This window comes from Aplysia californica, unplaced genomic scaffold (assembly GCF_000002075.1).
Source record: "Aplysia californica isolate F4 #8 unplaced genomic scaffold, AplCal3.0 scaffold00425, whole genome shotgun sequence".
Taxonomy (NCBI): domain Eukaryota; kingdom Metazoa; phylum Mollusca; class Gastropoda; order Aplysiida; family Aplysiidae; genus Aplysia; species Aplysia californica.
Genome location: NW_004797695.1, coordinates 702,294 through 719,845, shown reverse-complemented (window position 1 = coordinate 719,845; position 17,552 = coordinate 702,294). Strand labels below are relative to the sequence as shown.

At 38.0% G+C, this 17,552-nt stretch overlaps 1 protein-coding gene across 2 annotated transcripts in view; it reads right to left on the bottom strand.

Annotated features, from left to right (window-relative positions):
• Window positions 1-367: 367 nt before the first annotated feature.
• The window catches only part of LOC101853715 (DNA topoisomerase 2-binding protein 1-A), a 60,514-nt gene continuing 43,329 nt past the window's right edge, over window positions 368-17,552 (bottom strand). For both annotated transcript variants that reach the window (XM_035971382.1, XM_005104569.3), the window contains 8 exons: window positions 17,359-17,498; window positions 14,188-14,281; window positions 13,212-13,318; window positions 10,438-10,560; window positions 9,717-9,838; window positions 9,394-9,463; window positions 8,649-8,782; window positions 368-2,594 (listed from right to left, as the gene is read on the bottom strand). In XM_035971382.1, coding sequence (XP_035827275.1) covers window positions 2,513-2,594; window positions 8,649-8,782; window positions 9,394-9,463; window positions 9,717-9,838; window positions 10,438-10,560; window positions 13,212-13,318; window positions 14,188-14,281; window positions 17,359-17,498 — 872 coding nt within the window. In that variant the 3' untranslated portion in view covers window positions 368-2,512. The remainder of the gene's footprint in view (window positions 2,595-8,648; window positions 8,783-9,393; window positions 9,464-9,716; window positions 9,839-10,437; window positions 10,561-13,211; window positions 13,319-14,187; window positions 14,282-17,358; window positions 17,499-17,552) is intronic.

Genomic DNA, 17,552 nt, shown 5'->3' with positions numbered 1-17,552 from the left:
GAGTATGTAACACTATGTATCTTTAAAATTGATTTGTAAATCCATTATATGTATCATGTTAAGCGCATAGAGCATTGCATAAGTGGATATGCGCTATATAAATGCAATCCATTATTATTATTATTATAGCTTACAATTTCCAAGCTTTTCATGATTCCTGATAGAAATAAATCAACAAAAACTAGAATCTAGTTTTTAGTCTCTGGTGAAAAAAGTACAATACCCAAACGGACTTAAGTGGATATGGACACCGACGATATGCTTGTGAAGGAGCGGGTGTTGGGTATTGCAGGGTGAGGTGGTGGATAAGAATGCTGTGAAATTGTGATATTATGTCTGGGTAAGAAAAGGACACATAAGAAAGGAGAAAGATACCACGATGCATACATGCATTCAACATTTATTGGTCTCTCACATACAATGTTCAAATTCACATAACTTGAATAGCAGTTGTCTGTACATCAATTAATAACTGTAATCATTATAATAACCAAGAATGACAACTCAAACAAAAAATGAACCAGTTCACATTTACATTTCTAAACACAAGTTACCCCCAAACGGAACAGCATTACGTATCAAATAATGCCCGTTGTTCAATAACATTGACACTCGGTTAGTTTAGTAAGTGTTGTACTGCACTTGCAACACTCTAAGGTCATAGAAGTGCCGAAGATTAGAGGTGTTACAACGGAGTAACAAACACAAAAGAGAAGTAGGAGAGATAAGGACGATAGATGTTTGATAGGAAAGAAGGAGCAAACCACACCAGAGCATCCGCCAACAACCCACATTGACACTCTGAACCTGCAAAAACGCCAATTTATCCATCACAATAACAGTTCTCTGGTGGTAAAATACTTCATAGTTTCTGCTTAGATACTACATGAAAGTTTATCTTTTAATCAAATAAACCACATAGTCATCGACACAAATTACAGAGAAGCCATTATTCTTTCTGTAAATATAATTTCACACGATCTCTTGTACTCAGATGCATGTGTGTGTATGCGTGTGTGTGCGTGCGCGCGGGTGAGTGCTTGCATTTTCGTGAGAGTAAGAGGGATGAGGAGTGGGAGAAAGACAAATCAGACAGCACACGCCCTCTTTCCTGTCATCATAAATATTCCTCCCTCCCTCCTCCAACCCCCCTCACTTCAATTAGAGTATAACACGGATAGGTTGAACACAGAAAACTCGAAATCAAGCATCCATCAAACTGTACCAGCTTTCCCGGATTTTTTTCTTTTCTTCATCTTTGTAAGATATCCCTCGAACTACGGATCTCTCGAACTACTGAGGCCAGTCCTGGCGAATTCGAGCTATCCATGTTACTGTATATTGTGCTTAGGTCCTACCCACTCAGGTCTCTACTTGACTGAAAGACAAACATATTCCCACAAATATTTGAAAGAAGTGACAGACAGAATAAACACACCACGATAGCAGCAGGCGACAACTTTACAAAATAGGCAGACAAGACAAAAATGCTGAGAACCCAGCAGCACCTTCAGGCTCCACACTCTCATACCTCTCTAAAAGGGCCTTTTACTCCGTAACTCATCCACAACATACTAAACCAATCCAAGCCCCCTAAAAAGTAGTTTATGTACACACTCTGACTGTATTATCAATTTGTATACTTCATATCCAGGTTTCAGAAGAAGTTTATATATACACAATCTAACTGTAGTATCAATTTGTATACTTCAAATCCATGTTTCACAAGTCCGTCACTTGGGCTTGGATGAAAGAAACATTATTTACAGTAAAAATTTGGTGCCCACGCCTCATAGATAGTACCAACAAATGGGTACCACAAAACGCATAGTATAATTTGGTAACAAATGAAAGCCTGTTGCTCTCATTACCTTTTCCCTATTTACAGTACCTAACTTTTCCTCTTAGTAGGGGGAAAAAAAGAAGGGAGGGAATTTAAAGCATTGTATGTTATGAACTACACTAGTCATGATCGCACTTGGGGTTCATCGCAAATTGGAAGTCAGTGGTCAGTCAAGTCACCCAAAAGGAAAAAGATACTAAGTAAGAGCACATCCGCAAAACACACTACGGTGTGTAGGGACGGACAGCACAGATTATGATCTCTTTAAGTGACACAATATGCCCCATCCCCTCTTGAAATTCTTTCATACATATAAAAAACACAGAAGGGAGTCACGGGAGTGTGAATTTTTAGTTGTTCTTATTGAAGATTCCTTGCTATGCCAGACATAAGAAGTCCAATTTGCAGGATTTTCAGAGGGTAATTTTGTAAACAAAAGGAAATTTCAACAACACATAGCCATTGCGCGTGAACAGTCAAAATTTACCAGTAAAAAAGTTCCATTCCTTTCATTCAGAATTAGGTCTACAGAATTTTCCTTTTAACAACACCCCCCCCCCCCCCCCCCCCCCCCCCCATAAATGACACTGGGACTACCTTCAAGAATTGACAAAGGAATAAAGAGTCACCTCATACAAAAACATATAAGTATATATAAAAAGACATGCATCATCGTCTTGGTGCCTTGTTCGACGAATGTTTGGAATCATTGGATGATAACTGCCTTTTCCTTCGTGGGGGATCTGGCATGCTGGAAAATTTGATGAAAGCAAGAAGAATTCTATATTAGGTATGCTGTCAGAAACTGTATCCAGTCTCAGCAAAAAAACCAAAAAAGGCTTGGCTAAGAAAATGCTCGTTTTCTTTTTTGCCACAGCCCTATTTTATAAATATGAAAATAAACAGAAAGAAATAGGGCGGGCCCCAGTTATAACAGGACTGCAGGGACCAACATGATGTTTCCGTTATCGTTGAATCCTGTTATGGACGGGAATCAAGTTAACATACACAGTAACTAATAATTTGTTGTAAAGCGCATAGAGCATGCTCTTGAGCATGGATATGCGCTATATAAATGCAATTATTATTATTAATTAATGAATAAACCGTTTTAAATTTAAAAATCATGGATGACTCACTGCCACTTGATCAGTTATTGTTCCTTTCCTTTCCAGTGAATTTTGTCTGTGCCTCGTGTTTATCTTTCTTTTTCTAGTATTTCAGTCTCATCATTTGAGATGCATTAATAATAGGGTGACTTTATTTAGGCCACATATGGCCTAAATAAGCTAAACCCCCCTCCTTTACCTTATTTAGGCCACATGTGGCCTAAATAAGCTAAACCCCCCTCCCTTACCTTATTTAGGCCACACCTTTATACAAAGTCACAGAAATATTCCTTTTGTGCTTATTGAGGTACAGTGCAGGGTGATTTTACCTGCAAGGATAATTGGACAAAATGGGCAAAATCTTTATTGCTAATGGTCATATTTAGACAAATCCTATATCATTGTCTTTTTTTTTTCTTAACTGCTCATGGTTATTAAAGAGTAAGCCAACTAGGTAGTAATTTCGGATTCCTAATACTAATATTATGGGCATTCTTAAAATGTTTTAACTTGTTTTTAGCGCTTTTCTCAACGTAAAACGGATCCGTAAAAAAACCAATGACCTTATCTTTCTTTTTCAAAGTAGTGTGCATATATTTGTGTGAAACTATATATTCTATGCTTTCATGTACATGAAAAAAGCTAATAAAGGCAAGAAAAATGTTCTTCAGAGACATAGATCTAGTAGTAGGCCCACTGAATTTTTTTTATAAACCAGGAAAGATGACCAGAAAATAACAAAATTATTTTATGATCTTCACTTGCACTTGCAATTTTTTTGATAAATTATAGTCTACCTCATTGTCTTTTTTTTCCATCATTTTTCTTCACTATTCATGACAACTGGCATGTATTGTTTTCAGTTATTATCAAGAAAGTGGATAGGCAGACTACGGGGTCTATCTAGCCAAAAGGATAGGTGGACCGCGGGGTCTACCTAACAAAATGCTAGGATTTAGGATGTGAACCCCGGAGTGAGCGTAGTGAAATAAGTAGTAGATCTAGGTTTAACTAAGGATCGGTGGACCCCGGGGTCAACATAGTGAAATAAGTAGATCTCATTTTATTTTATAGTAGGACTGGCGGAGCCCTTGGTCAACGTAGTGAAATTATAAGTAGATATAGGTTTAATTAAGGATTGGTGGACCCCGGGGTCAATGTAGTGAAATCAGTAGATCTAGGTTTAATTAAGGATTGGTGGACCCTGGGGTCAATGTAGTGAAATAAGTACATGTAGATCTAGGTTTAATTTTAAGGATTGGTGGACCCTGGAGTCAACGTAGTGAAATAGGTAGGTTTAAGGTGGACCCCAGGGTCTACCTAACGAAATGCTAGTTAGGTTTTTAGAATAGGTGGAACCTGCGGTCACCGTAGTAAAATAAGTAGGTTTAATCTAGGTGTCCCGGGGGTCCACCAATCCTTAATTAAACCTTCTTATTCCTCTACAGCTATGGTGACTCCGGGGTCCACCAATCCTTTTAAAATTATCCCTACTTATTTCACTACGCTGACCCCGGGGTCCACCAATCTTTAAAGAAACATACTTATTTCACTACGGGGACCCCGGGGTCCACCTGTCGTAAAACCTAGTATTTCGCTAGGTAGACCCCGGGGTCCACCTTAAACCTGCTTATTTATCACTACGTTGACCCCGGGGTCCACCAATCCTTACTTAAACCAAACCTTATTTCACTACGGTGACTCCGGGGTTCACATCCTAAAACCTAGTATTTCACTTTGCAGACCCCGGAGTCCACCTATCCTCTTCAGGACTAAACTATTATCAATTTGCAATTTTCATTGATTAGCATATTTGTTTTTAAATATTGAATCAGAGACTCACTGTCTAAAAAGTCCACTGCTAATGCTATTCTTTTCAAAGAAAATGGCACAATTTGATTTTATGACATGTTGAAAAAAAAGAGTTTTAAAAATATCCCGAAAACAACATAAAATGATTATATAGATCTCTCTCTCTCTCTCTCTCTCTTTCTATATATATATATATATATATATATTTTAAAAAATTTTAAAATAAATATATATATATATATATATATATATATATATATGTGTGTGTGTGTGTGTATGTGTGTGTGTGTGTATTTTATTATGTATACTAAAAGACTGAGCAGAGGCTTACAATGTAAATTCTGTGCTCTACAAGTAGAGAAAATCATAAGTTTGCGCAAAACAGATTCTAGAAAAAAAGTTGGATCTAATTATTCTAATAAAAGTAAAAGTGATTGTTATGCTGAGATTTGTTATTATTAACTCTGGAAATACAGTTACTTGCTGAATCTAAAAGTAACTAGAACTGTGCAATTCGTTTTATTTCAATTCCAAAGCCCAAAGGCATAGCAATAATAAGTTAGATCTAGATCTAGCAGTTGTAGGCTCTCTGGCTGCTTCTAGCATAGGCCTGCTACTACTGATTCTAGACAGGGAATCTAGATCTTGCTATCGCCTGCACTATTAAAGTCAAATATATGGTAAAATAAAAACAAAACTTAATTTTTTGTCAGTCAGTACATCCCAATTGCCATAGCCGCACGTATTAATAATAGTTGAATAATGCGATACCAAAGCAACACGTTATCACAGTGTGCAGGGGAGAGCGAGGTGCTCGGTCGATTCGGTGGTTCGGCTTTTGTAGATCTATGCATTTTTTACGGAAAGCCCTATTACCTGGCCTATTACTAGATCTATTAGTGTTGTGAAAACTTCAACCTCTACAGCTCAGGCGTCAAAAGATGCTGGAAAATAATAAAACGTCCTGAAGTTTCATAATTTATTTTTATACAGAATAACACAGTACACAGCCAGTAGTTTTTATTTCATCGAGTTAGAAGCAAATTTTAATAGTTCTAGTTCTACCGAATCGATTTTCACGCGAATTCAACCATTTTGATGATCTTTCTTTTCCTTTTAAAAAGATGTAGATCTAGGCCTGTCGGATGTGGCAGTGCGAATAACACTGAGTTGTTTAGATCTAGATCTAGACCCATCAAAACACGAGGCTTCGTGGCCAATCACAAAAGTCTACGGGGCTTATCGAGGCCGATTCGCCTTGCTGCGAGCACGTTCACTAAACAGCCTACTAGATAGAATCTATTGCCAAATATTCTCTACACGATCTTTGCTACTACTACTACTACTAGGCCTACTAGCCTACATGTACTACTACGAGACAGTACGAGAAAGTGTCACTCAGGCAAAGATAGTGTAACTTTGACTCAGCCACGTAGTGTACACATTTTTTATACCCCAAATTTAACCCGGAAGTCCATTCGGAGGATTTGACCTTTTCACTTGACCAAAGTGTGCCAAAATGGTAGCCTAGCTTTTGCCCCTCCATTAAGGAAAAATCTGGCCCTCATTCAAACCATTGGGATTGAGCAAAATTTTGCGTATTGTGCTTTGTTCTTTACAATATTCATTATGGTTATTATTTATAAGTTGTACACTGAGACAAAACCGTACTAAATGAGAAAGGTGCACCATTATGAAAGTGGAACGAACTCAGTTGCCTGAAAAGGGTAGTTTGAGCATGTGTGGCCTAAATAAGCTAAACCCCCCTCCCTTACCTTATTTAGGCCATATGTGGCCTAAATAAGCACTCCCTTAACTCACTTCAGACGGGTCACACAACAGTTGCGTGACCCCCGCCATGACGCTCGCGTCGGGTCTCACAAGCCCTGCGTGACCAACTTTGGAATTTTTTTTTCGCTCTACAAATCACGCACGGATCGCGAGACCCGCCTCGTACCCTTGTTTGGCCAAGCCTGAGCTACTTAGACTTCGTTTCGTATCTCTGGGGCCGGTAGTTTTTAAGTTATTGAAGGTGAAGGACAGTGACCCCAACTGGGGTTGAACAGACCGGAACTCGCGCTTTGTTTTTTTCTATACAGCTCATAGTAATCCGACAGTCGCGTCGTAGTAACGGTCGAAGAAGTCGCATGAACAAGAATCACATAATTTCGCCGTTTTCTATACTTCTGTGCGTTTTATTAGTTCTAGTGTCTCAGAATATGATGTGTCTAATAGTTAAGATCCTGGATATGTACCCGAACACGGCCCGAGTCGTAGTTCTAGGGCTAGATCTAGCACTAGTACCGGTGTTGTTTTTCGCGCAACGAAATCACAACGTCGTGCCGTATATCTGTCTCATGTAATTCAGTGTATGGGTCTGAATCAATGCACAGACCAGCTTTTATATTTTCACCAAACACTTGCACATGTATACAAATCAAACCAGAACACTTTGAACTTTTATTTTTGTTGTTGCAGTGAATTTCATTCTACTTGTCACGTCTCTGGAAATTTTTCGAAAATCAAATTCATGCCAATTTTTAAAAAATCATACAAATTAAAATATTAGACTTAGACAACTTTAGTTTTTTGTATTAGATTAAGCTTGAATGTTACTTTACTGTGTCAAAAAATGAATACAATAGGGTAATTCTGAGAGTTGTGGTGATTTATTGAAATACCCCCCAAAACGCCAGTCTTCAACGCTTGTGGCTGGTGAAAGGGCCCAGTCGCAAGTGAGTTAATAATAATAATGATGATGATTATAATAATAATATTAATAATAATAATAATTTTATTTATATAGCATGTACCCATGCTCTGCAACATACCCTGTGCACTTTAGAATAACTACTCGTAATCAAATAGTCACCACTGTTGGGAAAAGGAACATACATACATGACAAGCATCAGCTGTAGATCTTGGACCCGTGGCTTACTTCTAATTCAATCATTTTATTCTTGTTACCGTGCAAGTGTACAAGTCTCCCACAGGGAGACAATGTAACAAGGTCACGCGAAGTACTGATCATAACATCTGTGTCAACTTTAAAGGGCATTTCCCCCCCCCCCCACACACACACACACACATTATGACACAACATTAAATGTGTACACAATCAACGTAGGCCTATTGCGGGTCATGTAGGTGCAATTTACCTCTTAATTTGCTTTTTTTCTGCTTTCTTGTCCATTTGTTCTAAGATTTTATTGATGGTCAGACCAGTTATACTGAGCATGTTTGTATCAATGTCAGGTTTCAAATAACTTTTTATCCACATATTATATGAGATTACTCAGGGATTTATTGTAAGCCTGCTATAGCCATTTTCCTGTTTTAACCGAGACTGTTATAAGTGGGGCCCACTATACAAATTCACTTTATGTTGTAAAATGTCATTATATTGTCAGTAAATTAACTCAACTACATATGGTTAAAATAATATTAACATAACAATCCTCTTGGTAAAAAAGTAAAAAATATGAATTTCCATCCCAAAACTTTCCTTGTCCACTGGAAGTATCAACTATATCATTGCTTTACACTGTGTATCAATGTTTATTCAGTCCCAAGGGAATCTTATTCTGAGGGTTTCACATTTAAAAAACCCAAACAATTACATAAACAAAAGTGGTCACAGCACTTATATATCTGGAGCAAATGTTTAAAACAAGCCGTATTTCTACAGAATAACACTAGATTGTTGGTATCACACCAGACTGCACTGAGAATGTCTCTTGTGCAATCCCTCAAAGCTTCAGTATTCTTGAACTTAAGTTTAGGAAACCTGACTGCGATGAAATCTGTGTCCACCCAAAACATAGCACAAGAAGTCAGTTTGTTTTGGTTATTCCCTAATTTTGTTCATATATATCCAACCTACCAAGCCTTCAAAGCTACAATTTCTCCTGGGCAGAACTCTGACGGATCAGGAGGTGGGTCATCTGTGAGGTAAGCCGGAATAAATTCTGGTTTTAAACAGTGGATATCCTCCGAGACGAGTTTCTCCAAGTCCTCCTGAGAGGGAAGAAATTAGGGCAGAAATATTAATGACTACTAACAACTTTCTCCTGTTCAATCTTAAACAGTTGAAATTTTTTTTTTTAGATACACAGAAAGTAGGTCCTTGTTTGCAAATGAGACATCCTATATACACATAATTATTGTATGAAATTATAGTGCACTCAATAACTTTACTATTGACAAATAACACATTGACCTTCACAAGAATGTAATGGAAATTGTTCTTTCTGCAACCACTCTCTTAAACTTGAAAAATTGACCAAAACTTACAAATTGTCTAGAGTTAAGGTCTCTTTCAAAATTCAAAACCAAATCAACAGAATGTGATTTCAACTCAGGTGGGACTTCATTTTGTCGCTCATGTAAATGCAGACAAGACAGTACAAAAGGCATTTTCGAAGATAATCTTCTTGTTTGTTTAGTAGAGGTTTTACAGCGCTCGCAACTGCATAAGGTCATATGAGCGCCAGAAGATTAGAGATGTTACAAGACAGTAACAAATATAAAAAAGAAGAAGAGGAGATAAGGACGAAAGATGTTTGATAGGAAAGAAGAAGCAAACCACACCAGAGCATCCGCCAACAGATAATCTTCAACTTACTTACCTGGGATATCTTGACTTTGTTCAACTCAATGAAAACATGGGTGCCATGAACTCTTGAAGGGAATGGAGGCCTGGAAAAATGATGATGATGATGATGATGAATTTGTACCGTACCACAAATTTCCACATGGATCAGCAATGTTTCGTACATTAACCCTCAAACTGAGTTTATATAACTGCCACAATGATGAGCAGAAATAATGAGCAAATTGAGAATGCACACCCACACAAACAAACACACACACACACACACTGACACCTCAGACACAAACACACACATATACCCACTTTCATGAGACAGAGAGAAGTGACGTGAACACTTGCCTGAGAATGGACACATCAGCACCACCTGCAGCTAGCAGACGCTGGAAGTTTTCCTGCTTTGCTCTGTCAAGACACAGGAGAATCTTCCAGCCATGAAAGGCTCCTGTCACCAAACTTTTGCTCTGATGATTGAGAACAAACACAAATAAACCAAAGGACCAAAACATACGTCTTTCAAATAACTGATCACAAAGCTGTAACCCTTTCCTCCTTGTATTCTTTGCTTACAACTGTCAACCCAGTCAAAACTGGGTTACAACTAAATGTCAGTGACCTATTTCTACCATAGCCAAGCCTACAATTGAGGATATCCTGCATGAAAAATTAGTGGTGTTGGCCAGGTAAAACTTTAGAGCTGCATTTTCCACAGGACAGTTTGGCATTAAACAGGAAAAGGTACTTCATGAAAAGAAAGGAATTGACATCTTTGTTATACAGAAGGGATAGCATCCAATGCATTCAAGACAGTCACAGTGAACTCTAAGAAGACAATAAGCTGTGCTGAGGGCAGTGTGCAAAAATTGTATAGAAATAAGTCAGGCTCAATGGTACCTATAGCAAAAGATTTTACAGCAATTTCTATAGAAAAAAAACCCCCTGCTTTCAAGAATAACATAAGCCATCTATATTACGACGATCTTATATCTAAATGTCTTGGCATTTACTTCTAAGCTCTTCACTAAACCTTAATTTCTACTTTATTGAAATTGTTATTATCTACCTTCTTCATAGCAGCAACTTTCTTTCTCCACTTGTGCGCTGCAGCTGCCAGTTTATTGGCTTGTGCCGTCATGTCCTGCATCAATGGAAGGGTGAAACTGCTGCCCCATTCATGGGCTTCTTCCTATGATTAGAAAAGAATAATCAGTAAAAGGTTATTCATGAGATAGGACATACAGTGTAATAGATGGTTGGTAAATAGGGTCTAGCTGTATTTGATGAGAAAGAAATTATTGTGTCTGTGTGAATAATTATATTTAATAATAATATTATATAACATTTATATAGCGCATTTCCAAAAAAGTAGCTCAATGCGCTTTACATTGGAATACCAATTTTTTCAAAACCTTTCTTACTACATGTACTTCCTTTCTTCTCGTGCAATATATATTAATACACACACACACACACACGCACACAGACTATTTTCATCCAGACATAGGAACAGAACAACTATAATGAAAAATAACGTTAAAAGCTTATGAAGGATAGGCCTGTAAGAACAGAAAATGTTTAAGATGTCTTTTGAAGCTATCAAGTGTTTTTATTTGTCTTAGTTTCATGGGTAATCTGTTCCACATAAATGGACCAAGATATGAGAAAGATCTCTCTCCATATGATTTGTATTTTGGGACTACAAGTATTTAGAAGCATGATTATCAAGTCGGCATTTATACCCAAACAGCTGTGCATTCTGAGTATCAGTAATATACTGTAAAAACCTACTGCCCACCCATCAGCATATGTGTCCCGATGCGTTGGAATCAGGCGCTCGTCAATTTTTGGGCATGTGGAGATATTGGTATCATCTGAAAGCCGATTTATTTGCCTTCCTTCTAATGAAATAAATATCCATCTATTCTGAATAGGACTCAAGATATTTGCGATTGAAGAAAGTGAGGTCGCCTGGTTTCAGTGGTTAAATTAGCGAGAAAATGGCCACCAAAGTTCGGTAACTCCAATAGCTAAACAGTCCATGAAAACAGAAAAATGACATATTTTGTGCCTTTAATCAATGTTTTGCAGCAAAATTCACATTGAAATGTGTTTTTATATCGACATAACAGAGGTTTAGCAATTAAACAGAAATTCGATAAAGATTTTTGAACTGGCAGAAAAATGCCAGTTTCTCCGATTTCAGTATATTGATGAGCGCCTGATTTCACCATGCTGCCTCACATATGTATTAGTAATCAGCAAATAGAAAATCAGTCATCTGGCTAAAAAATTCATAATATGACTATGGATCGTCTTCTTCCCTGAGGAGTCAAGGGCAGGGGTTGTAGTCAAGCAAGTATAAAAATAGCGAAAACAAAGGCATGATGAAAAAAGCGGTCTTGAGGGGCTTGTCACTGGTCGAGCTTTAAGAAAAAAGGGTAGAGAAAAGGGGGCAATTGTATTAAGTTTTAAAATAATGATCCATTAAAAAAAACATATATCTCTCATTGGCCTTGCCTGTCACACACAGCACAAAAAGACAGGAATTTGGTAGCACCTTGTCAACCTAATTTTACCTTACTCCTGGATTTAGCACTTCTAAAGTCTAATGTTTTCAAATGTTTTTTCAAGGGCAAAGTGGCACTGAGCGACTGCAAGGGCTCAAGACAAAAAGGATGCTTCAGTTAGGCATCTGTATGTGGCATGTGATGTAGACTGTCCGGGTCTGATAGTTTTCCTCCCCTTATATACCGAGAAGATTGGCAGTAAGTTGGGACAGTCAAAATTTTTACAAATCGGAATCAGGGGTATGACGATCGTATTTTCGTAAACTGAATAAAAATTGTGACGATTCCGCTAAAACCGTAATAGTGGGCAGCCCTGTGTCTACGGAGTATCTACACAACGGGGAAAGTGTAGCAGAGGATCATGTGAAAATAACAGTACTTAAACTAGACAAAGAGAGGCAACAGTCAATAAGATGATCATTAACCAGAACTAAACATTGACTGGACACTCACAAGTCTAGATACGTTGGAGTTGAGTCATAAGGACAGACCTGATCTAGTATTTTGCCTCTCCAGTCAAAAAGAAAACACCTAAATAAAGTAGAGAAGAGACATCGGGCAAATGGTATGACCATTAATCATATTCCTTAATAAGGTTGATAAATACGGTCAGTTGTCTTTATGCTCTGAAGAGAAGAAGAAACTGATCAGAAACAAGCCAAACGACAAACCAATGGGTAGCAACAGTATGAGTTTGGGGGAGGCAGATTGTCTCCATAACCTACTAAATGGTGTGTGTGTGCATGCATGCATGCATGCGTGCGTGCGCGTGTGTGTGTGTGTGTGTGTGATGACAACAGCACACACGACAGACAATAAGGGCTGCAAATGGATAATCAATAAGTAGGAGGTACTAAGCATAGGTACAGACATGGCGAAGAGTGTGAGCTGCCTAAAGACATGGTCCACTTCACTTACTCCAAAACTCGATTGTTATTCCAACATTCTGAAGCATTTTATAGGTAAAGTTCATGTAGGGGAACAGGTACAGTTCAAACATTTTCTGAAAAAAGGATGTGGATCGTCAGTCATTATAGACAGTTTCTCATAGCTAGCTTCACCACTGTACTCTACTCATGAGAAAGGAGAACAAACAAGAAGTACTCACTAAACATTCTAATTTTCTGAAGAAAGAGAATAGAGAAAACACCAAAATAAACTATGCATACAACATCATGAAACTTGTGCTCATACACTAATACCCTGAAAGTTAGAAGAACTGAACTGCTTGTAGGAATGCGTTACCAGCGAGTGAAAAAATATGACTCACCGCAACAAACTTTCCTTCTTTTCGACAAGCTTCCAAGAATGATTTATGTAGCACCCACTTTCCAGAAGCAACACAGGAAAGAAACTTCTCATTTCTTGTTGGCTGACCTACAAGAGAAGCAGAATACACAAAAAAGTTATTAAAGGTACAACATACACACTTACAATCCATTACAGAATAACAGTTATATTATGTCCGAAATCTGAAGATTTTCAAGAGAAAATCAGTTTTATCCCTGCCAAATAGCTAATTGTATAGGTTTTCCAGCCCTTGCAACACTATAAGATTATTCAAAAGACGGGACCTCCGAATTTAATGTCCATTTCTGAAAGGACCAAGCCAAATGGGAAAATTTGTGTAAAGTACCTTTCCCAGGAACAGTTTGTCATGCCACTAATGTTGCTGTCAACTTACCAATTGTTCTAAAATTGCTCAAATGTTTAGTGTAATTTGCAGCATTGTCTTTTTTCAACATTTATAGAAACAAGGTACGTTAGGCCGTAAGTATTTCAACAAAAGCAAATGAGACATCATACATACAGTCATGATTATTATGTAACACAAATATTGAATTGACTTTATGAGAATTTACTATTGGGTGGTTGGCAGATGCTTTTATGTGGTTTGCTCTTTCTTTCCTTTCAAACATCTCTTATCTTTTCTTTGAATGGTACTCTCTAGTACAACCTCAAATCTTAAGCACTTATATGACCGATTTGTGTTGTAATGCCATAAAATTCTTTTTAAAACTAAACTAGAATTTACTGGGATTATTTTTTTCTTCAAACATTCTCTTTTCTTTGAAAAGGTTGGCAAAACCTAGGAACTGTTACGATAGAAAATAGAAGGAGTAAGAGCTTTCTTCTCAAGCATACAATGCCTTATCCAACAAAGATGGGAATCAAACTAAAGGTGTATAACCAGTAGTTGCCTTCACCACCGAAAAGAACCACCTCTTAAAATTGCAAACACTTACCAACAATGAGGTGTGTGCACGTGGGGTCAAAGTGTTGCTTCTCAAGCATCTTTCCCCCAAGCTGCTCTACCAGAGCTGAGTAATCCACTCTTTCCTATAGAAAAATCAGTTTCAGCGTCAGATTTCGTTTGAACATAAATCTGTGCTCGACACAAACACCCTTGGTCAAGCTGTTAGTTACTAAAGAATGGGATGAAAGAAGGTGGCAGAGACAGTGCACCAGAGTATATTATATTACACGAGATGAATGGGATGAAAGAAGGTGGCAGAGACAGTGCACCAGAGTATATTATATTACACGAGATGAATGGGATGAAAGAAGCTGGCAGAGACAGTGCACCAGAGTATATTATATTACACGAGATGAATGGGATGAAAGAAGGTGGCAGAGACAGTGCACCAGAGTATATTATATTACACGAGATGAATGGGATGAAAGAAGGTGGCAGAGACAGTGCACCAGAGTATATTATATTACACGAGATGAATGGGATGAAAGAAGGTGGCAGAGACAGTGCACCAGAGTATATTATATTACACGAGATGAATGGGATGAAAGAAGGTGGCAGAGACAGTGCACCAGAGTATATTATATTACACGAGATGAATGGGATGAAAGAAGCTGGCAGAGACAGTGCACCAGAGTATATTATATTACACGAGATGAATGGGATGAAAGAAGGTGGCAGAGACAGTGCACCAGAGTATATTATATTACACGAGATGAATGGGATGAAAGAAGGTGGCAGAGACAGTGCACCGGAGTATATTATATTACACGAGATGAATGGGATGAAAGAAGGTGGCAGAGACAGTGCACCAGAGTATATTATATTACACGAGATGAATGGGATGAAAGAAGGTGGCAGAGACAATACACCAGAGTATATTATATTACACGAGATGAATGGGATGAAAGAAGGTGGCAGAGACAATACACCAGAGTATATTATATTACACACGTGCACCCAAAGGTATTTCACTGTTGGAGGGGTAGCCCACACTCCCAGAACACAGTGTAACTGTTACATAGCTGCCAACATTTCTAAACCAAATTACAGATGGTGGGCACTGGACATTTAGCAAACCCTCTCAGGTCTTCACACACACTTTTCTGCATTCAGTAAATTCAAGCTTTTCAAAGCAGACCTGTAACAGTGTCAGAAATTTGTAGTGAAGATCTCTCCAACTGACTCCACTTCGTTCTCATTATCATGTAAAATCTGGTCTTGACAGTTCATAATTTTCTTCAGCATCAGCAAGTCCGTGTGGGAACAATACAGGAACAAAATGAGAAAATGTATTATGATTATCTGACACAAAAATGGACTTCTGAACTCGGATCTCCAAAAACATATAAAATATATTTTTTGCATACCTGTTGGCAGCTATGCTATTATATTTCACTCAACAAATCCACTTTATGAGTGCACATGTGTGTGTCTTGGAAACATTTGAAACAAATTTTCAAGGACAACATTACTGATTGCATAGAGGCACAAGAAGGATTTCAAAGGATCGAAATACCAATTAACAGTTCTTTGGTACACAAATTTGAAAGAGTTTCGCAAATTTAAATAGCAGCTTCTACAGATGAAAATGAAAAGCATAATCCCTACACAAAGACAAAAAAAACAACGTATTGGCCACTTTTCATGATGGCAGCGATATATTTTCCTACCATTATACCATCACTTACTTCCCTGAATACCCTTCAATATCTCTTATTTTCTGCATGATCAGTTTACTCGAATTATGAATGTGTTTAACACATTTGTCAGTCCCCGATGTGTTCCAGATATTCTTGCTCAACTGTACAATTTGGACCTCGAGCAGCTTAACGCTGTTTTTGACCCTTTGGTTCTTTATAAAGAACTTCAGTGCTAGAGAGGTCAATGGAAGCAGGGTCGGAAACAGTGCCAAGCAAGTGTATGTCAAGGTTTACATAAACATTTTTATTTACCAAACAGGAGCCTTAACTCACTGACTACTGGCCCCTTTCACCAGTCACTAGCGCTGAGTACTGGCATTTTTGGGGGTACTTCAAAACACCACCACAACTCTCAGAATTATCCTATTGAAATCATTTTTTGAGACAGTAAAGTTATATTCAAACTTAATCTATAGCAAAAAATTTAGGTTGTCTAGGTCTAATACTTTAATTCTTACAATTGTTTCAAAATTGGCATGAATTCGATTTTTTGAAAATTTCCAGAGACGTGACAGATAAAATGAAATTCACAACAACAAAAATAAAAATTCAAAGTGTTTTGTTTTGATTTGTATCCATGTGCGAGTGTTTGGTGAAAATATAAAAGCTGGTCTGAGCATTTATTCAGAATTACAAGAGACAGATGTAGAGAACGAAGTTGTGATTTCGTCACGCGAACAATACCAGTACTAGTGCTAGATCTAGCCCTAAACTACGACTCAGGCTGTGTTCGGGTACATATCCAGGGTCCTAACTTTCAGACAGATCATATCCTGAGTCACTAGAACTAACAAAAAGAACAGAAGTATTGAAAACAGCGAAATTATGTGACTCTTGTTCATGCGACCGTTACTTCGACGCGACTGTCGGATTACTATCAGCTGTATAGAAAAAAACATAGCGCGAGTTCCGGTCAGGTCAACCCCAGACAAGGGGACTGTCCTTCACCTTCAATTACTTAAAAAGTTACCACAAAACTTCCACCAAACTCTGCCCGAAATGAAACAAGTGGCAAAACTAGCACTGGAATCCATTCCCGTACATGCGACGGGAGCACAAGATGCAGAACAAAATCGCAAAGTCCACCCCGTCGGGGGTGCGGGATTCGTACCTGCAAACCGCCCGCCCGCACCCCACCTGTGACGGGAACTGTAGTCAGCAAGTTAAAATCTTATAATCTACATATATCGACAGCTAAATGAAAGACTCCATTGTACGTCACTTTTAAAAATGGCGTATGGTGAAGTCTCATACTAAACAGTCCATATATATGTATTAAAACTGTAAATTCTTTTGAGGAAAAAGAACAATATTTTCAGGAATATAAATTCTATTTCAACCGTTTGCTAAACATAGAGAGAGAAAAACATATTTCCTGCAGGCATTTTCTAAATGAATCATGAGCATAACAAAAGCCTGACAGACATTCACTTTTGAAAACTGAAGAAAAGAATACAAACCTCATTACTCATCCCCGAAACCAGGATTACTGGTGCTGCCTTCGTGATGTGCTCAGCACGGCTATCGCTACTTTCTTCGCTAAGCAATTCCACTGGCTCAGGGGACAGCACTTTAGAAGCCGGTTTTGCAACAGGAAACGCTGTCAGAACAGATACACAATATGACCCTTAACAATTTGCTACTGCAATTTCAT